Source organism: Elephantulus edwardii, unplaced genomic scaffold, assembly GCF_000299155.1.
Source record: "Elephantulus edwardii isolate Elephantulus edwardi_28Jun2011 unplaced genomic scaffold, EleEdw1.0 scaffold00051, whole genome shotgun sequence".
Classification (NCBI taxonomy): Eukaryota; Metazoa; Chordata; class Mammalia; order Macroscelidea; family Macroscelididae; genus Elephantulus; species Elephantulus edwardii.
In genome coordinates this window covers 8,426,366-8,448,712 of record NW_006399801.1, presented here as the reverse complement: position 1 = coordinate 8,448,712, position 22,347 = coordinate 8,426,366, and the positions used below count along the sequence as shown (strand labels likewise).

Genomic DNA, 22,347 nt, shown 5'->3' with positions numbered 1-22,347 from the left:
AGTTCCCAGTCAGTCCATTGTGTGTGCAGCCACCATCTGTCTGTCAGTGGAGGGCTGCATGTTGCTCTGAGGGTGAGCAGGTTTCAGTGGGGCTTCCAGAATAAGATGGGCTATAAAGAAAGGCCTGGCAATCTGCCTCCACAGATCATCAAGGAACTCCCTATAGATGATGGTGGCCCAGTCCACAGCCAGTCGTGCTGATGCACAGGACTGGACAGACTTTCATTCCTTTGGGAACTGAGTCAAGGGTCAGCTCGATGGCAGTTAATAAAAGCAAGCTACTGATATGTCCTCTGCTGCAGAGGGGGTACATGTTAAAAGATACTGTGAACTCTGTCCTGAAAAGAGTCAATTAAAAGGGAGCTCTGGTGGCCTAGTGGCAAGATGCTTCACTGCAATCCCAGAAGTACATGGTTCAAATCCACCAGATGCTCTGCTGGAGAAGGAGGGGGCAATCTCCTCCTGTACCAGTCAGATCTGATTTGACAGTACAGGTAAAAATAATAAAAATTTTTAAAAAATTTAAAAAAAGGTCAAATATTAAAATGAACAAGCCAAACACATAAGTCATCTAAAAGCTCTTACACTGAGATTTGCAACTTTGAATGTCCAACAAACACAAAACGAGCCTGAACCTCATTTTCCTTTCTGGCCTTAATGACAGGCTGTAGGTGGTGCCGCTCCAACAAGAAAGCACTTTCCTGTCTGAGAACTGGGGAGCCATAATCTCGTGGCTCTTTGTCTCATGTCTCATCTCTCTGGCCGGCTTCCTTCCAGGCGAAAGTGACTCCACATTTCCATCTTGGTTGAAATCCCTGATGACCATTGGCTGCTGCGTGACCGACTGTTACCTCCAGAACGTGGCCATCTCCACACTGCTGGAGGTGATCAACCATTCCCAGTCCCTAGCACTCGTCATCCAAGACAAGATGAAACGCTATAAAAACTCTGGACACAACCCATTTTTTGGCAAGCTGCAGATGGTTACAGTTCCTCCAATTGCTCCAGGGATATTGAAAATCATTGCTGAGAAAACAGACTTCTACCAGGTATTTCCCAAGCCGTCCCCAAGCCTTTTCTACAAAGCTGTCCCTAGAGGAGCTGGCTGCCAATAGGGTAAGGGGTGTGGTGGCTCCAAGGGCTTGCTTGAACACAAGATTGCCTTGTCTGTACCCCAGGCTCATGGCCAACTTCTGGGCCTGCAGTGAGTACTCAATAAATATTTGTGTTCGGTTTTAGACTCACCAGACTTCGCAGGGGAGAATTTTCTTAATTTGCCAAACAGATGGTAAACAATGCATCCAAATTTGTAAGATTAAAGGCTTTGAGAGATTTAATCTCAGGAAAGAAGCTAAAAGATGCCTTAGAACTTGATGAAACTTAAGAAAGATTATTCCTAGAGATGCTGAGAAAAAAATGTCTGAAAAAGGTTTGAAGCTATATATTGTAAGGTTCATTTGATGATAAGCAACTGAAAACTGTTGCAGCTGGCTCCTGGTGAGATTGAGGTTCATGTTGAAGATGGAGGATAAAACCAAACTGCCATAGCTGTCTAGTCAGCCCCAGAACAATGGCAGCACCAGCTGTACAGAGTACAGTTGTTCATAGGGTTTCCTTAGCTGTGATCTTTATGAAAGTAGATTGTCAGGCTTTCTTCCTCAGTGCTGCTGGGTGGAGATTACTTTTGCAAATCAGAGGGTAACGGCAGCTCTCCTGGCATCTAAACCAGAAAGGTGTTAGACCCTGGGGCTCTGCTTTTTGTCTGGATACATATGCTTACTTCCAACCAGGGTTCCTCACTTTTGGTTGCTCCGTTGGCCAAAGCCTGCTTTATAACCAACCCTCTAGCTTGATTCCATCTCTTACACTTCTTTCTTGATTCCGAACTAATCAGCCAAGGCTTTTAAACGGCCTGTTACTTGAGCTATAACCTGAGGCCCTCTCAGGTCAGATGTCCCCTGCACATCCAGTCCCCCATTACATGAATGGGTTCTGAGGGGGCAGAAGCTCAGAGAGTCAGACATTGACCACTGAGGAAGGGGATGTAAACGGAATAAATTTCCCCTACAAAATTTATTCTGATAACACAAAGGGATTATTTTTCTTTTTTAAAATACAAGATACTCTTGTCTTTTTGTGTAGATACCTGGCTGGAAGATGTTAGTGCAGTTCATTTCCCCACCACGTGAAGACACTGCCTGCAGAGTCCAGCCTTTGGCACACAGTCACCCTGGGCTGAGGTGTTTTTCTTCTCTTGCCCTAATCGCACTGTGAAGCTTCACCAATTGCTGGCTGATTGCTCTGTGACTGACAATATCTTTTATTTTTTTAATAAAATTTTTTATTTTAATTGTGATTTTAGTGGAAGTTTACAGAAAAATTAGATCATCATTAATTCATTGTTATACTTTTTAACCCCTCTCCCTCTTCACTTTTTCTTTTTTCCACCCATTCATTCATTGTTGCACTTTTCTCCCTGCCCACCCCTCCCCTCCAGTTTGTTCTTCTCTTTGAAAAGTAAAAGAAAAATTCTTTCATTGTTATACAATCCCTCTCTCCAAGTCCACTCCACTATGCAGCCTTCGTTTTGGACTTGTCATTACAATACCTAATCACATTACAATACCTAATCACATATCCCTTTTAAACAGTTCTCTCATCAGTTTCAATGCAGTATACATAATTTATCCAATCTTTCTCAGTTTCCCCACAACCCCGATGTCAGTCCCATTTTACAACAATGGCACTATGCAGTATTTGTCCTTTTGTGACTGAGATATTTCATTCAGCATAATGTCCTCCAGGGTCACCCATTTTGAATAATATTGCATGAGTTCCTTGTTTTTCAATGCAGCATAGTATTCCATTATGTGAATGTACCACAACTTCTCTATCCATTTGTTTGTTGATGGGCACTTAGGTTGTTTCCAGCTCCTTGCTAATGTGAACAAAGCCGTGATAAACATGGGTGTGCATATATCTGCTTGGGTGGCGGTTATGGTTTCTTTGAGGTATATTCCCAGTAGTGGAATTGCTGGGTCAAATGGTATCTCTATTTGCAACTTTTTGAGAAAGTGCCGTACTGCATTCCATAGCCTAGGGACCATGGCTAAACCACCGAGCCTCCTAAGAGGCATATCACTACTGGCTTCTGGTGGATGCCCTCTCTGAGAGTGTTAGTAGGGTCTGGTCCAGGTCCATAGTGCTCATAACTAGTCAGTCATCACAGATTTAAATGTTGAAATTACATGTTGTCTAAAATAGGTGGATGGAGATAGAATGTTAGCATGGGCTGGAAAGAGGATGAGTTGAGAGTCATGCTTCAGAGATAAAGATCGGTGGGCGGGGGATGAAAAACTTTGAAAGGAGATAGTGGTGATGGTTGCACAGCCACTGGTGAATATAATTAATGCCACTAAACAGTGCACTTAAAAATGGTGGAAAGGACAAGCAAACTGCCCATCCCCAGGCAAACTGGTTGCCATAATTATTCACAGGCAATCTCATATAGCCGACTTACAGGCCATAAAGTCCTTCCTCTCCCCACATTATTACAAATACAGTACATTAAAAATTTGAGGTGTGTTCAGTGGTTGATGATAACGAACTGATGCTACATTGCAGTACATGTGAAAACATTGTTATTGTTATTATCGTATGGGTATGTTAGAGATATTTTGTATATCTAGAAGTGCTTTGTTACTTTTTTTATACACCGAAAGGCATATAATGTAGTAAGACAAACGTTTGACTAACCAATAATAGATATAGACCATTCCTAGCTGTTTTGACTTACGTACAAATTTATCTTAAAGACAAGCTCAGGAACAGAACACAGGGATAGTCTATACAATATAATAATAAAAACAATAAAAACAAAACTAGCTACAGATAGACTCAACAGTGGGATTAAATATCAGAAGCATTATGTATAGAAGGAATGCAGATGGTTCTGTAGGGTCCAGTAAGTTCATACAAAATTCAAACTGTTAAAACTTACCTGTCATGACAGAAATCACATTAGTTATCCAGTGTGGAGATCGTAAAAGGAAATTTGTGTGGCTTTGTTTCTCAACAAGGGTAGAGGGTACAGGGTCGCCTTAACACATGGCGAACCATGTGTGACAAAATAAAGCATGGTCCAGTACACAGTGGTGATTACTTTGTGATAGGTCTTCAAAATATAGAACTAAGACAACTTAGCAACAAGAAAAATTAATGTGTGTGTTTGACTTGTATTTTGACATTATAAGCTTTGTAAAGATAATATTGCTTGTTGGGAACAGTCCTGGGGGGAACTTGGGTTTGACTTGGTGTTGGTATTGCTTGTACTTAACCCCCTCACCCCCACAGATCAAGGACAGGGGATAGCTGCCCATTGGAGGCTGGTACTGGACTGAGGAGGGATGTGGCAATTGTTGCCTGGATTCACCGGCTCCCCTTCTGCCTTCTCTTACTCCAGAGAGTGGCCCGTGTGCTTTGGGATCAACTGAATAAGGAGACCCGGGAGCACCATGTCACATGTGTGGAGCTTTTCTACCGCCTGCACTGCCTGGCTCCGACGGCCAATGTCTGTGAAGACATCATCTGCCATGCCCTCCTGGACCCTGACAAGGTGAGTGGTGACAGTCAGTATTATGCCTCTTCCCATCTGGACTGGTCAGTAGTTCTGTGCCCAGGACTAATTTTGGTCATCGTCCTGAAAGGCTTGTGGAGCCATTGGCCTAATAACTTATGATTGGCATACTTGACTCTTAACCAAAAGGGTGGAGGCCCAGGTCTGCCCAGAGAGCCCTCAGAAGGCTTGGCCGTCTGCCTCTAAAAGAGCAGCCGCTGAAAACCTGTGAGCAGAGTTCTGACATGAGTCAGGCAGACTTGACACCATGGTCACTAGTTTAGAGAATCATTGTTTTTAAGCATGTTTCTCTTCTGCAGTTAAATGTTTGTCCTGCTCTTGAAGATTCAGAAACTGGCCTGTCCAAGGACAGAAAATGCTGAGTTCTTTGTGTCTTAGACCAAAGGACGCAGGGTGGCCTGAATACTAGCATCTCTAAGTCTAGTGTGCACCTTCCCCAGAGCACATCTCATTAACCTGAGCACAGAGAGAGGCCGCAGCTTTTCCTCTTCCTCCAGGAGCTCTGGTGGTCTGGTGGTAAGAAGCTGCCCTCAATCTCAAAGGCACATGGTTTAAATCCACCAGCTGCGCCATGTGAGACTTGGCAACCTCCTCCCACGCGATAACTGCCTCCAGAAACCCACTGGAGGATCAGCTCTGGGTCTGTTCTGACCTGATTGCACACACAATAGTAGGGCCTGGTTAGTTAGGACCCCCCCCCCAAAACCAGAAACCAGACCAGCTGCCATTGAGTCAATCTCAACATGTGCACAAATAAAAATCCAGCACCTTCACTATGGCTTCTCTCGAGACCCTCTGTTTGCTATTTGAATGTGGTTCATTATGACTTAAAGGCATTGTGCAGTTATTAACTCGTGGTCCTCACTGCCGTTTCTTTCTGGGTCAAGGGCACGCGGTTGGAAGCGCTCTACCGCTTTTCTGTGTTATGGCACCTGACGAGAGAGATCCAGGGCAGCCGGGTCACCTCTCACAACCGCTCCTTCGACAGGTGAGGGGCTCCTCACTATCACTTATCCTCCGAGTGGAGAAGGCTTTGCAGGGTTTCAGGACCAGTGTGGTGGGTGAGGAGATGGGGAAAAAGTGTGTAGTTGAAGACATGACTTGCTTTCTCGGTGCACACTCTGACCCTCTATGTGACTTTAAGCCTTCTGAAAAGTGTGACCACACATTAGAGATTTTTTTATATTTGGTATGGGAGGGAGGAGGCCAGGCCTGTGTTAGAATACAGATCTTATCCCACCCCCAAGGGAACTTGGATGCACTGGAAAAACTTTGACTCCGTGGTGTCATGCTTAAGAGACTTTTTCACTCACCAGTTACAATATGTTGATTTCTTTGCCAAGGTATTCATCTCCAGTTTGTTAAAGTACCCTGTCCAATCTCTAAAACCACACGCATGCAGTATTAAAGTTATACCCGACTACTTCTTACGCATGGATTTCATCCCTCTCCCCATGTAGGATTTAGCTGGTATAGGGTGAGGCCTGGGCCTCAGGATCTTAAGAACTCCCTGGTGATTCAGTGTCAAACGAAGGTCATTGCTTCCCTGGAAGAGTTCCCTATGGACTGTCATTTGACCCCACATGTCTGCTGTCTGCCCCGTGCCCAGCACAGGGGCAGCAGAGTATTTGGGCTGATGAGGTGACGTGGCTGTATCATTCTCACCCACAGGTCCTTGTTTGTCGTGCTGGACAGCCTGGCGTGCTCAGACGGTGCCATCGGGGCAGCAGCACAGGGCTGGCTGGTGCGGGCTCTCTCCCTTGGGGACGTGGCACGCATCCTGGAGCCTGTGCTCCTGCTCCTACTCCAGCCGAAGACCCAGAGGACCTCCATCCACTGCCTCAAGCAGGAGAACTCAACAGGTGAGCACCAGGGCAGGGCCTCCGGGGCCCCTGGTACAGGGAGGAGGAGAATGGTGAGCCAGGTGGCCCTCAGCTGCCCACTGGACCACAGCTAGGGGACTGACATCCACTTCACGGTTCTGCTAGATTCAAATGGTGTGAGAGTACCGCCAATTCTCGTTGTTCATAGTAGTCATATTCTGAGAGGTGTTGGTGGTCAGTGGTCACATTCTCCGCTTCCATGTGAGAGACCTGGATCTGATGTCAAGCCAGTGTCACACAGGCACAGCCACTACCCCTCTGTAGTTGGGGCTTGTGTGTTGCTGTGATACTGAGCAGATTTCAGAGACTCTTGTAGACTAACAGTCTAGGGAGAAGGATCTGGTATTCTACTCCTCACGGGACCACTTGCTCCTTCCTCTAATTTTTTTTTTTTCTGTTGACCTCAAGAATGGTTTGCTACATCCCAATAAAAGAGAACTCCTTTATTCTGGTGATGTCCTAATAAGGAAGAACTTTTTTCTAGGAACTCTGGTGACTCAAACGCTTTGCCTCTCTGGTGGTTCAAATCCACCAGCAGTTCTGTGGGAGAAAGATGGGCAATCTCCTCCTGTGCAGTTTACAGCCTTGACTCCCAGCAGAGGGTCACCTTTTAGTCAGAAGGTTGTTTGGTGGTTTTTTTCCCCTTTTTCTGAGCTTTCATTTCCTGAAAGAAGCTAGAAATGGGCTGCTTACCTCTACCCTTGCCCTGGAATCCTATAGAAGTTGTTTGGGTTTTTTGGTTTATAAAAAAATCCATGTGCACGAAACAGCTGGTCTGTTTCTCTTCCTCCTTCCTTATCTCCTTTAATGTTCAGAGATTTATTGAAAGTTGCATGTTAATGTTGGGCAATACAAAAGATTTCTGGCTTTAGCTTCTTTTTAAAGAGACCTTAATATTTGAACGTGTTGAAATATTTTGTAAGTTGCAATAAGGAAGAGAAAATGATAAGCAAAAATCCCTTGTAACACTAACTGATAGAGCTAAATACTAGAAACGATTTGGCAAATGTTCTTCCAGACTAGTTCTGCGTGTATGTTGTTATGTCCTGTTAAGTCATAGCTGACCCTCCAGCAGTTTTTCAGAGGCATAAATCATAAGGAAAGGGATTGCCCATTTTTCTCCCATGGAGCAGCGGGTGGATTCAAATCATATACATTTAGGTTTGCAGCACAACTCTTCACCACTAAGCCAAGCTGCATATTAAAGATGTCAGATACTATTACATTGGTCTCCAGTTCGTGGCAGCCCCAGCACAGCAGAACAAGTACTGCCTGCTGCTGAGTCATCCCATAGTCACTTGTGGATCAGATTATTATGAGTCATAGCCTTTTCACTGGTTGGATTTCGGAAGGAAATCTCCAGACCTTTCTTCCTAGTCTGCCTTAATGTGGAAGCTCCTCTGAAAACTGTTCTGCACCACAGCAACACACAGGCTTCTGCTGACAGGAGAGGAATGGTTGTGCACAAGGTGCCCTGTCTGAGACTCAAACCTCGGTCTCCTACATGAAGAACCAAAGTCTATCACTTTGCTATCACTGCTTCTATATTATGTACACTCCACTTAACTGAGCTCATTCTATGCCTCTGGCTCTGAAGCCTAACTTCTGTTTTCATCTGTTTTTTTTTATGTGTGTGTGTGTGTGTGTGTGTGTGTGTGTGTACATACATATATATGTATACACACACACACATACAATAGCTGGCACATATATACTATAGCTTGCATGCGCCTTCCCAGCTCGTATAGATGCATCTTTCTAAAACCATAAGTTTTTCCAGTTAGCTTTGTGCATGTCTGTTTGCTTTCCACTTTGTATATCAAAGGTTACTCTTACTCTTATTTGAACTTTGAAACCCTCTGCTGATATTCGAAGAGGATCAATTTCTTGCAAGAGAATCCTTAGGCCAAAATAATACATATTGTTTACATGTTATATTTCTTTGGGTAGTAACTAAATTATTCAATTCCTGCTTAAAAGATCTGTTCACTGTGCTTCTCTACTATTTGTCATGTAATCTCTAGGATAGTGATATCATTTTGTCTAGAGATTTTCTTTTGAAAAATCTGTATTTCTGTCTGTCTTTAAGACAGAAGTTCACTCCAGAATTCATCTGTCACCACTAAGCCTTCAGTTCTAAAGTCTTTGGTCACTTTAATTTTCAGAAGACTTGCATCGTTGGTTCAGCAGGAAGAAAAGCTCCTTGAAGGAGGCGTGCAGGGTTCCCGAGCTTCCTGAGGACGGTGCCGAGGAAAGCCTGCTCCTGAGCCAGCTCACTACCGTGGACCGCGAAGCCATCTGGGCAGAAGTGGAGAAGGAGCCAGAGAAGTACCAGCCCCACAGTGAGCTGAGCGAGGAGGACCTCCCCTACTATGTGGACCTGCCAGGTGGGCCCGCGTGCAGCGCTCCAGAGAGCAGCGAGCACACTGAGTCCGCAGACACCTGCTCTGGGCACACGGACAGCGAGAACACGTCCTCCTTCTCTTCCCCATCCCATGACCCCCAGGAGCTGAATAGCGAGGAGAACTGCTGTGTGCCTGTCCCAGTCAGCCGGGCCTACTCCAAGCGCCCTGCCCTGCTAGCTGCCTTCCAGTTGGAAAATTTCAAGTCCAATGCCAAGTTGAGCCTGGTGCGCGTGGACTCGGACAAGACCCAGGCCTCGGAGTCGCTGTCAAGCGATGAGGAGGCCGACCTGGAGCTTCAGGCACTTACCACGTCCCGGCTGCTCAAGCAGCAGCGGGAGCGCCAGGAGACCCTGGAGGCCTTGTTCAAGCACATCCTGCTCTATCTGCAGCCCTACGATTCCCGGAGAGTCCTCTACGCCTTCTCCGTGCTGGAGGCCGTGCTCAAGACCAACCCCAAGGAGTTCATTGAGGCCGTGTCCAAGACCAGCATGGACACCAGCTCCACCGCACACCTCAACCTCATCTCCAACCTCCTGGCACGTCACCAGGAGGCCCTCGTGGGCCAGAGTTTCTACGGGAAACTGCAGACCCAGTCCCCCAACATGTTCCCACACTCCCTGCTGATTGAACTCCTCACCTACCTGTGCCTCAGTTTCCTGCGTGCCTACTACCCTTGCTACCTGAAGGTCTCCCACCGGGACATACTTGGCAACAGGGATGTGCAGGTCAAAAGTGTCGAGGTTCTCATCCGAGTGATGACACGGCTGGTCTCAGTGGCTAAGTCTGCAGATGGGAAGAACGTGGAGTTCATCCACAGCTTGCTGCAGAGGTGCAAGGTGCAGGAATTCGTCCTGCTCTCCCTGTCTGCATCCATGTACACAAGTCAGAAACGTTACGGCCTGGCCACTTCTGAGCGAGGACGGGTACTGCAGGAGGACAGCCTCTTTGAGGAGAGTCTCATCAACTTGGGCCAAGACCAGATCTGGAGTGAGCACCCGCTGCAGATTGAGCTGATCAAGCTCCTGCAGGTGCTGATCGTCCTGGAGCACCACCTGGGCCAGGCCCAAGAGGAGGCAGAGAACCAGCCTGAGCTGTCCCGAGAGTGGCGGCGGGCCCTGAACTTCCAGCAGGCCATCAGCGCCCTGCAGTACGTGCAGCCGCACCCCCTCACCTCCCAGGGCCTGCTAGTCTCAGCTGTGGTGCGTGGCTTGCAGCCCACCTACGGCTACGGCATGCACCCCGCCTGGGTCAGCTTGGTCATACATTCTCTGCCGTACTTTGGAAAGTCCCTGGGCTGGACTGTGGCACCCTTCCTAGTACAGATTTGCAAGAACTTGGATGAGCTGGTCAAACAGTATGAAAGTGAATCTGTGAAGCTCTCTGTCAGGTATGGTATCCTCTTTGTTGTCTTTATTCATTAGTGACACACTGATACCAAATCATGGGGACTCCTTATGTTCAGAGTAAAACTTCATAAGGTTCTGTTAGCTGCTCTGTTGATGGAAACAAATTGCCAGGCCTTATTTATGTGATACCACTGGGTGGGATTAGATTGTTTACCTTGTAGTTATCAGCCAAGCACAAACTACGCTGCCCAAGGTCCACACTGACCCTTTTAGTGCATCCTTGTTTTCTATCACAAAATTTCTGTTAAACAGATTCTAGTTAGAGAGTCACTTCACTCTTAACAGAAACCTGTCCAGGATTGTAAAGGAAGGTAACAAGGAACAAAATTCTGGAGATCCTTCATTTTTAATTCCATACAGCTCCTCATGCTAATTCAGTGTTGAAGGACAGGGTACTCAATCTTATTTCAGCAAAAAAGAAATAAAAATGTGAATCACCTTAACAGAAATTTTAAAATGTTTATGTTTTGAAAAAGATAACAAAGATGCATGACATTATTCTAATGTTTCCTTTTAAGACCCCCAGTTTCTTTAAGATCCTGCCCTCTCTCTGATTTGTATGTTTATGTATAGGATGAAAAGCCTTTCTTGCCTAGAGGTGATGCTGACACAACCTGGGGACTCCACTAAATACCACTTTAAAGTGGTTCATTCTATCATGTGAATACTAATTCAATTTTTGTAAAAAGACAAAAAATATATATATAGCAACCTCAATCTTAAAAATACTCAAAACCAGTTCTTCTCTCTCCCTCTTTTTTTTTTTTTTAACCAAAGCATAACTTCCAAGAGAGAAAACATTTCTCCGGACTATCCTCTTACTCTTCTGGAAGGCCTAACAACCATTAGCCACTTTTGCCTTTTGGAGCAACCCAACCAGGGCAAAAAGGTAATCCCGTGTTCCTAGTTCCCAACTATCTAGTCTAGTGTGCACTGGGTTCTGACTTTTTTCACTGGGGCCACTGGCATGTCCTGATAACTGGGTCTCTTGCTGGCATTCCCTTCGGTTACTTTGGCCCTTGCCCATGGCTTCACTAGTAACAAGCTAATAAAATGAAGAACCCCTTGTTTGGTTTTAGGCTAGTATTCATCTCTTTCCCACATACTTTTTCTTTGTCTCATGGTATTAACAGCAGTCTGGACTGGAAGAAAATTTTACTATTGGTTGCTGTACGCTGTGGGGAATTAAATTTCAGAATACAGCTCATTCTGTGTTTGCATAACAGGAAAAATGTTATCATTTGAAGCCTGTTCCTCAACAGTGTCTCTCTTTGAAAGAAAACTGTGGACTTAAATGCCCAGGGAAGCCTATGTGCTTCTAGACCCCTATACATTTCACAGGCTTCAGAGAATTCAACTTCCCAGACTTGATCCTGTCAGCACCCCCATCCACATGGGTCAGAAAGCTGTCAGGTGCATGTCGTGGGCCCCTTTTATTTTCTAGACCTCTGCAGGAAGTGATCCCACCATCTTGAGAAATGCCAAGAACGCCATTCTGGAAGAGCTGCCTCGAATCGTGAACACCATGGCACTGCTCTGGAATGTGCTCCGCAAAGAAGAGTCTCAGAAGAGACCCGTTGATCTCCTCGGGGCCACAAAAGGGTCTTCTTCAGTTTACTTTAAAACAACTAAAGTAAGAGACCGCCCTCTGTGGTTTTATCATTTCCTTTGTTTTGTATTACTTCACCAAAAAGAAACATACATGAGGATCTCCCATTGCCATTGAGTTGGAACAGACGCATAGCTGACCCTCCAGTGGGTTTTCAGAGGCTGTAAATCACATAAGAAGAGATTGTCCTGCTGGTGGATTTGAACTGCAAGAGTGGTGGTAGTTTATTATTTCAATTTCTGCCCCTTGCTTTCTTTTCTTTCTTTTTTTTTTCATTTTCTTTTAATTTTATTATATTTTTGTGTGTACCGTCAAATCGCATCTGACTGGTACAAGAGGAGATTGCCCCTCCCTCTTCAGCTGAGCATCTGGTGGATTTGAACCATAAGCCTCTGGGATTGCAATGCAGCTTCTTGCCACTAGACCACCAGAGCTCCCTTATTTTCTTTATATGCATACTTTGGGCATGTAGTCAGGAGGGACCAGTCCTTGGAAGAGGATGTGTGCTCGGAAGGCTGGAGGGACAACACAGGAGAGGAACACCTCGGATGAGATGGATTGAGACAGTCTGGCAATGGTGGTAGGTGTGTTGGAGTCAGTGAGACTGGCACAGGATAGGGCAGGCTTCAGAGCTGCTATATTTAGGGTCAGTGTGGGTTGTAGGTGGCTCAATGGCACATAACTATCTAGAGAGAGAGAGATAGATATAGATAGATATAGAGATATAGATATATATAGGTATATAAATATTTGCTTTTATGGACGGTGAAGAGATTGAGATAGTTAGCAGTTTTAGTTTACTTGGCTCCACAGTCTACACTCTTGGTAACAGCAGCCGGGAAATTAAGAGATGAATTGCATTAGGAAAGTCAGCTGTGAGGGACCTCTCCAGAGTACTGAAGAGCAATGACGTCAGGCTGGAGACTTAAGGTGCGCCTGATCCAGGCTATAGTCTTTGCAATTATGTGCTATGCATCAGAGAGTTGGACAGTGAATAGGATGATAGAAAGAGAATTGATGCCTTTGAGCTGTGGTGCTGGACAAGAGTGTTGAATATACCATGGACTGCTAGGAGAAAAAACAGGTTTGTCCTGGAGAAGGTGAAGCCGGAATACTCCTTGGAGTAAAGGATTCTGAAGCTTTGTCTGACATACTTTGGGCATGTTGCAAGGAGGGACTGCTTCTTGGAGAGGGACATCATGTTTTGCAGAGTGGAGAGGAAGACGTTCGATGAGATGGATCGATTCTGTGACAGGAGTGGTGGGAATGAGTGCGTTTGAGATGGCAAGGTTGGCACAGGATAGAACAGCATTTAGAGCTCTTGTACATAGGGTCACTATGAGTCACAAGCAACTCGATGGCAGATAACAACATAAATAATATTTGCTTATATATATTTGTTTGGAAGCAGGAGTGGCATCCACTTCCTAAACAACATGCCTCCAGAAACTCTATGAACTTTGATAAATGTCAATTGTTGTAGAGGAGCTTCAGCTCTTTTGTTCATAGGGTCGTCATGAGTTGTGCTCTACTCGAAGGCGATCAACAACATATATTTTTGTGATTTATTTATCTTTATTTTGTGTTTCTTACTGTTAACTGAAAAACAGATTTTTGTGGTTTGGCAGTGGGCTACCAAGTTTTGTCTTCAAAGCCCCTTTGATAAGCACAGCGAATCTTGGTGTTCTGATTTCAGTTGTGCCTTTGGCATATGGGCACGTTAGGGAGAGCTACTGAGGTTCCTTTGAGGTGTTTCATTAAAACTAAAACCTATAACCCAGGGTGTACGTGGTTTAGTGTCCCTTACTTTGAACTGTCTCAGCCTCAGGAGGCTCTGGAGCGTCTGGCTGTGTCCCCGTGTTCAGACACAGACGCAGGCAGTGCCAAGTGTCATGGGTGGGCTGCAGGGCTCACCCAGTGTCTGACAGCCCAGTGAGATGGGACCAGTTTCCGATGTTAACCTGTACCTTCCTGTGGAAGCATGATCCATACAAGGCATCATGCTGAGTGTCCTGTGTCTATGGGGCTGTTTACTCCTTGGGCTAACCCTGGGAGGCAGGTACAATCACTGTTTCCACAGTGTTGTTGTTAGGTGCCAGCAAGTCAAGGATAACTCATAGCAACCAACCCTATGAACAATAGAGCTGAATTACAGAAAATTCCCAAATTATAGACGAGGAAATTGAGGTACAGAGAAAAGAAGTGCTTTGCCCTTGTTTTCCACACATCTAATAGTTTGAGACCCAGGATTAGACCTGGGTGGTCTGGAACCCAGGGCTGCTTGTTTATAGGCCTCTGAATGTTGTGGATGTTGAAGGACAGCCTGGGAGGGAAATCAGCTGCATTTCAAGCTGATACAGGAACCAACTTTGCACTTGATTCTGATCTGAGAAAGTTCAGAACCCTCAGGCACCCAAACTTCCTGAACTTTAATTTTCTCCTTTATAAAATGGGGCTGTGATTAATATCTGACCTTATGGGATGATGGGAAGTTACGTAAGACAGTTGCTAATGGGGATGAGAGAGACTGTGTGTGTGTACACCGTCAAATCGGATCTGACTGGTACAGGAGGAGATTGCCCCTCCTTCTCCAGCAGAGCATCTATCTGATGGATTCGAACTGCGTATCTCTGGGATTGCAGTGCAGCTTCTTGCCACTAGACCACCAGGATTCCTTAGTGGCTGACGTTCTTGAACACTTAGCTCTAATCTGTCTCCGAGGGACCTACGGCCCTGGGCTGAGACCTCATTGGTCTCTCAGTAGCAGCCACAATGGTGCAATGGAGAGAACACACCTTGGCACCAGTCTTCACAGTATCTAACTTGCCACCACACACTGGTAGCCAACAATATAAAAAGCACTCAGCAGATTCATTCATTTGACAAACGTCTGTTCCACACTGCGTGCTAGGCCATGTGTGGTAGGCTCCTGTTTGCTGCCAGAGACCTCTTGTCTGTCATAGTGATATCACAGTATCTGGTCTGTGGTGGACTCTTGCTTGCTGCAGATGACTTTTATCTCTGGGCACCTCTTGTCTTTTGGTGATCTGTGTGAAATTTGGTCTGTTACTGGTTGATAAGTTTAGTGAAGCCACTGTCCTTATGAGAGAGGCAAACAGTAACCTTACGTACTCATTGTCATCAAGTCAAAACTAATTCATAGCTGACCCTCCATTGGGTTTCCGAGGTTATAAGCCCATGGAGGAGGATAATCCATCTTTTTTCCTTGTCGCATCTGGTGGATTTGAATCACCGGAGAAGCAAAGCCGTTGTGTTAGCCATGCAACAGTGCACCATGACACCAGAGCTCCCTAACTATTAACCAGCAACTGATAATACCAGTAAGTGCCGCAAAGCAGTGCCGGGCACTCTGACACAGGTCTGGGAGCTAAGTGAGGCTCCAGAGGTTAGCTACCAGGTTGGGAGGGTATAATTAGGATGTTTCTGGCTGGGAGACCCACAGAACTTGTACAAGAAGGATCCTGGTGGGTTTCAGGTTTCAGGAACAAGTAAGCATTGAAGACGATGGTGAAGGTGTTGTGTACCTTTGATTTAACTCATGGGTAACCCCATAACTGAATAGGACTGACCCATGGGGTTCTCTTAGCAGTAATTTTTGTAGGAGTAGATCTCCACCTCTTTCTCTGCTGGGTGAGTTCAATGTGACAACTTTTCCACTAGGAGCTGAGCATTTAATCATTGTGTGATCATCATAGCTCCTTGGTGGAAGAAAAGGAGAGAACTCTGTCACCTGCTTCATAGTCATACTTGCCTGGCAGGAATTGGCTGTGTCTGATATGGCGAGTCAGAAACATCCTTCAATGTCAGCTTGATTTTTAAAAAAGTCCCTATGACTCGAGCACTTTGAAAACCCCCTGTTGTTCTGCCAAGGTTAGAACCTGGCACAAATATTCATTTTATTATTCTCGAAAGGATTTTGCACCTGGCACAAAGAGCCATTAATTGTCAGTTAATATTCAACAAATTAAAGAATGAAATCAGTGTTTTGGTTTGTTATTTTCTGGAGATAAAAACTGGCTTGCTAAGGAACATAAGCCCTTCCCTGGCTGATCCGGACACACTTGAGCTGTGGGACGTGAGGGTGGGAATGAGGCTGACTCAGCCGCTTGGCCGCCTCCCCCCCCACGCACCCCATCCCGTGCCTTGGCCCAGCCTTGTCTGGCCTCCTTCAAGCCCCTGCCTGCTCACCACTGCCCAAGGGCCAGCTTGCTATCCTAGAACTCTCCTCCAGCTGTGGCCCAGCCACTGCATGCTGACCCTGTGTGTCCCTTCCCTCAGGTATTCACATGTCCACCTCCTTCAAGGTACAGCACATGTTCCTCCCTGCCTGAGGATCCGCTCACACTCCCTGGAACAAGAAGACAATGTGGTTCCTGCACTTGGGATTATGATTGAAAAACAAACCAACTTATTATTGAATCTGCTCAGACTCATGGCAACCACATGTATTACATAGCATGTCTGTGCTTTATTGGGCTTCTTCAGCTGTGATCTTTATGGAAACAGATTTACCAGCCTTCTCTTCCGCAGCTTTTCTTTATTTTACTTGTGATTTGAGTGAAAGTATACAAGGCAAATCGATTCCTAGTCAACCATTCATGCATATTCCGTTTTATAACATTCATTACAGTACCTACACTGTAGCCACTTCCCACTTCTTCTCTGGGATTCTTAGTTCCATTATTCCTTTGATCCTACCTCTTCCTGAGCCTTTTCCCTTATTGTTGTTGTGTGCCATTTGGTCAGAACTGACTCATAGATGATGCTCCAGCAGGTTTTTATAGACATGGTAGACATAGCTTATATTTCTCCCAAAGGGCAGCTGATAGGTTTGAACTATGTGCCTTTGGGTTGGCAGTGCAACTCCACACCACCACCCCATTTTAATCTGATCTGGTTTATTAATCTAAGTGATGAGTTAGTTCTTCCTTGTTGTTTCCAGGTTAGGTATTATTTGTTAGTTGCCTTAAGTCAATTCTTGTGGCAACTAGTGTTTTTGATTAGTAGCTAAAAGATTGATGGCTCAGATCCACCTAGCAGTGCTGCAGAAGACAGACCTGCTGCTCTAGTTCTGAAGGGACACAGCCTTGGAGACTCTATGGCGTTCTCCTATATGCACAGGGTGTATTACAGAATGCAAACCATTTGGGCCGTTCAGAGGCCCGGGGTGGTGGTTAAACATGTTATTCTGTGATAGTCCTGGTATTACGAGGTAGTAAACATCTTTTCTTTTGCTTTTTCCATTTTCTAGACCATAAGACAAAAAATTTTAGATTTCTTGAATCCCTTGGCAACTCATCTTGGAGTTCAGCTAATTGCAGCTGTTGCAGCAGTGTGGAGCAAGAAGAAAGCTAAACATCACAGTAAAATAAAGGTAACAAGAGAAGTCACATGTAGTTGAAGGTGAAGTGAGAGGCTCACATGGGAAATTGTTGAAGTGGGTCCACACTTTACATACATGAGATGATAACAGTGTATCAGTGAGGGAACAGGACCCACCTCTGACTACTGTTTTCTGATTTTTCTACGAAGTCTATATAAGGCTTCTGTTTAATCTTTAAATTAAAAATTGATGGAATTGATAGATGGCAGTTGGCATATTTCAACAAACAGATGCAGCCCTGGATATACTCACTAGTCTATGTCAGGAAATTTGGAAGACAGTTCCCTGACCAACTTACTGGAAGAAATCCATATTTCTTCCTATTCCAAAAAAAAGGTTATCCTAAAGAGTGTGGATGTTATCAAACAATATCATTAGTACCACTTGCAAGTAAAATCTTGCTGAAGATTATTTAAAACTACTGAAACAGTACATTGACAGGGAATTGCTAAAAATTCAAGCTGGATTTAGAAGAGGCCCAGCAGTGAGGGATATCATTGCTGATATCACATGGATCTCAGCTGAAAGCAGAGATGTTTACTTGTGTTTTTTTAACTGTGCAAAGACATTTGACTGGGTTTTAACAAATTATGGTTAGCATTAAAAAGAGTGGAAATTTCAGAACACTTAATTGTGCTCTTGTGAAACCTATACACAGACAAAGAAAGTGTTATCTAAACAGAACAAGGAAACACTGTGTGGCTTAAAATCAGGAAAAGTGAGCATCAGGGTTGTTTCTTTTCTCCATACCTGTGCAATCTGTATGATGAGCAAATAATTTGAGAAACTGGACTATACGAAGAATGCAGCGTTAGGATTGGAGGAAGACTCTGCAGCACCCTGTATTATGCAGATGGCACAACCTTGCTTGCTGAAACCAAAAAGGACTTGAAGTACTTGAAGCAGAAGAGTACAGCCTTCAATATAAAGTACATCTGCTTGCAAATTGAAAATATTTCTTTTTTAAAAATCCCTCTTGGCAGATTGTTCCTGCGGCCAGTGCGTCCCAGCTCACCCTTGTCGACTTGGTCTGTGCCCTCAGCACTCTCAAGACCGACACGGTGTTGCACCTGGTGAAGGAAGTGGTCAAGAAGCCGCAGCAGATTAAGGGCGACGAGGTAACGGGTCTTGGGAGACCAGCAGCTCTGGATTATGCCCTCTTTGGGGAAATGTTTGGCATTCTCCCTAATATTACTTTTTATGTGTTGTTTTGGGGTAGATGTGCCAATTATAGGTATCAAAAATAGCTAGTAATTCTTAGTGTTGTAAATGGAGGGTGTTAACTAGAAATTTTGTGGGTTACATGAAATATGCTTACAGTGATTTAAGCATCACAATAGGAGCTACGTGAAGTCAGGGACCAACTCCCATCCTTACATCCCTGTGGCAGAGCACACCACCCAGTGTATGGGTTCCTATCAAGGACCTGCCAGCACCAGTTGTTATCAGGTCAACTCCCATGTGTGTCAGAAGTGTGCTCTACAGCTGGCTTGCTTGCTTTTTCATTTCAAAGTTTGCTGAGCAAAGTGTTTTCCATTCAGCACTTGGTACTCATCAAATGTATCCTCTGGCATTGATTACAGACCCCACAGTGTATCAGCACTCTCCCCAGGCCCTCCCTGTGCTTCTCCTTTCCATTTGTCCTTCTTTCCTGTCCCTTTCTGTCTTCTGTGCTTTACTGTTGGGCATGTGCTGTCCTTTTGATCATGTGTTTTTGCTTGTTCTGAGGAATGCTCTCCTCTCTGGCTTTATTGATTACCTCATAGGCCTGTCCTGTTGTTTGGCTGACAGTTGAGTCATGGGGATGATTTCTATTCCAGACCTGGAGATTAAGGGCTGTAGTCTTGAAAGCTTGTAGGGTTGCAATGGCAGATTGTTTTATACATAAATCACCAGGTATTTCTTGCAGGGTACTTTTCAATGAACTTGAATTCCTGCCTTTCAATTAACTGATATTAACTGATTCCATATTAGCTGATCATTTTGCACCTTGTAGAGGCCCCAGTAAGGAGTTACTGTGTATCAGATCACATGCAGTATTTACCCATTGGAAATGCTACTTGTCCTCAAGAAACTTGAAAACTAAAGAGACAAGTTAGCACATGATTTTATCAAGCTAAAACAAGTACTGTAGCACATAACAAGAAAGGAAAAGTCTATCTGGCAACAGTAAAAACAGAAAGCTAGTTGATACAGTTAACCAGGAAGTTCCTTGGGATTTTCTGAAATAAAAGCGTGCATGTTACATAAAAACCCAAAACCATTGGTTTTTAGAGAATTCTCTCTGTTCCTCCCAGATCTCCAATAAAGTCCTTTGGATAGTAAAAAAACCACTCCACAAAACTGTCTGTTGTTAATTCTGACTTATAATGATCTTTAAGGACAGCGTAGAACTGCCTCATCAAATTTCCAATGCTGTAAATCTTTACAAAAGGAGATTACCATATCTTTCTCTTGAAGAGTAGCTGGTTTATTTGAACCACTGACCTTGTGATTAGGAGCCTAGTACCTTGACTAAAACACACTAGAGCTCCTGCGTATATCACAGAGATTATTTTTTAATTGTAGGCAGATTTTGAAAATTTAAAACAGATTTTGTCCCATCAACAAACCAATGGATAGAGAAGTTGTGGTATATTCACACAATGGAATAGTACGCTGCATTGAAAAACACAGAACTCATGCAATAGTATTCAAAATGGGTGAGCCTGGAGGACATTATGCTGAGTGAAATATCTCAGTCGCAAAAGGACAAATATTGCATGGTGCCACTGTTGAAAAATGGGATTGATATCAGGGTTGGCATAAGACTGAGAAAAACTGGATAAATTGTGTATACTGCACTGGAACAGATGAGGGAGTGAATAATTTAAAAGCGATGTATGATCCACCAGATGCTCTGCTGGAGAAGGAGGGGGCAATCTCCTCCTGTACCAGTCAGATCTGATTTGACGGTACACGTAAAAATAATACAATAAAAAGTAAAAAATAAATAAATAAAGCGATGTATGATACGGTATTATGATTATCACAAGAGTTCACAATTAAGGTTGCATAGTGGAATGTACTTGGGGCGGTGGGAGGGGTGCAGGGGGGATTGTGTACCAGGGAAGGAGTATTTCTTTTACTTTTGAAAGAGAGGAGCGAACTTGGGGGTGGGGGGGGGGAGTGCTGGGCGGGGAGAGAAGTGCAGCAATGAATGAATGGAAATCCAAAATCTCTGTAAATGCTCATTAAAATTATTGTTAAAAAATATTTTTAAAAAGAATAAACTTTAAAAAAAAACCCAGATTTTGTGATTTAACATTTTTATGCCCTTTTTCACGTTGTTGTTTTTTTAATTTTGTTTTGTGTCAGGTGGGGGTTTTTGGTTCATTTTTTTAACATAAAAACAAGCCTCTTCACCTAAAGTGTGAGAGCTATTTTGCTGTCAACTAATTAACTTAATGAAAACCAGGGAGCTATTTCAACCTTGGACTAATTGCCTTCTAAAAAATAATTTACAGTTAAATGGTTATGAGCAATTAATTAACACTAAATGCCTCAAGTGAAAATTAGTGGGATGGAAAAAGCAATTATTAGATAATATCCCGCTAGGTCTTTTTAAAGTCATCATGCTCAGAAAGTATACCAAAATTAGAACTGGCAATTCTTTTTCAGAGACTTTTCTACCTTGTAATGGGACTCTTGACCACAGAATGTCTTTTGGAATTTCTAAAGGTAACATGTCTACAGTAGCGTAGACACTGACTGCTGTCCTGCCCTTTGTCCTTTCCATATGGATCAGGCTGACACTCTACACAAAGCACCGTAAGTCTTGCCCTTTGCAGGTTTCTGACTAGTCAGTTATGCTGGGACTTAGTTCCCATTCATCATCCCATGGCGTTTGTGGAGAATTGACTCTCCGCACCATATGGTACTTCTTGCCTTCAGATCAGCTCCATTCATGATGTCAGAGTAGAATGGCTGGGTTTTTTTTTCAAAAGTAGATCACTTAATCTTTCTTCCAAGGTACCTCTGGGTAAACGTAAAAGTGAAACTTTCGGTTAGCTGCTGAGTACATTAGCTGTCCACGCCACCGGGGTGTTTCTGGGAAGGTCATAAAGAGTGAAAACCCCTGTGACTCTCTCATAGTAGTCCATGCCGGAGCGAACCGTAACCCTGAACCATCGCATGGCCTCCTTACTCATAGGCTGCAGGGACTCGAGCAGGTTGCACAGTGGAAAGAAGAAGAAAGTAAAATAGCCACTCCTGCCCTCAGTCAGCCTGTGTTCTATTTGGGATGAGAAGATATTCCATTCCCAAAATTAACACTGTGTGGGTGCATATTTAAAACAGGTTTGGTATTTATTTATGAGACTGAATGTAAATGGACTCCAAGGACTTATATAGCATTTGTCAAATTGTGCCTCTCCAGGGCTCCACAAATGTTTGCCAGTCTCACTTTATTTCACTCATGTACACAAATGTGACAGAAACTATTAGTAAAAAATAATTCCATTTATTCATTGTTGCACATTTCTTATTGATATTTTAACAAAAGTTTACAGAAAACTTGGATTTCCATTCATTCATTGTTGCACATTTTTTATTGATATTTTAATGAAAGTTTACAGAAAATTTGGATTTCTTAAGGATACCTTGGGTAGAATGCTAAATGATCTAGGAAGTATCAAGAGAAGATGGAAGGAATACACAGAGTCACTGTATCAGTTTTTTGTACAGGAATTGGCTGACACAGAAGAATTTCATGAAATGACATATGAGCAAGAGCCTATGGTGATGAAGGAGGAAGTTCAAATTGCTTTGAAGAAATTGGCAAAAAACAAGGCTCCAGGAGTTGACGGTGTACCAATTGACATATTTCAACAGACACTGGCCTGTATGTGCTCACTAATTTGTGCCAAGAAATCTGGAGAACAGCCAGCTGGCTCACTGACTGATAAAGATGGATATTTGTTCCCATTCCAAAGAAAGTTGACTCAACAGAGTGTGGAAATTACC

At 44.1% G+C, this 22,347-nt stretch overlaps 1 protein-coding gene across 1 annotated transcript in view; it reads left to right on the top strand.

The window, feature by feature from the left end:
- DOPEY2 (dopey family member 2) overlaps positions 1–22,347 on the top strand; it is a 180,779-nt gene that overhangs the window by 110,402 nt on the left and 48,030 nt on the right. Inside the window, exons 14-22 of the mRNA XM_006886727.1 lie at positions 778–1,049; positions 4,463–4,615; positions 5,524–5,624; positions 6,308–6,498; positions 8,685–10,311; positions 11,108–11,219; positions 11,775–11,963; positions 17,212–17,334; positions 18,327–18,461. Coding sequence (XP_006886789.1) covers positions 778–1,049; positions 4,463–4,615; positions 5,524–5,624; positions 6,308–6,498; positions 8,685–10,311; positions 11,108–11,219; positions 11,775–11,963; positions 17,212–17,334; positions 18,327–18,461 — 2,903 coding nt within the window. The remainder of the gene's footprint in view (positions 1–777; positions 1,050–4,462; positions 4,616–5,523; positions 5,625–6,307; positions 6,499–8,684; positions 10,312–11,107; positions 11,220–11,774; positions 11,964–17,211; positions 17,335–18,326; positions 18,462–22,347) is intronic.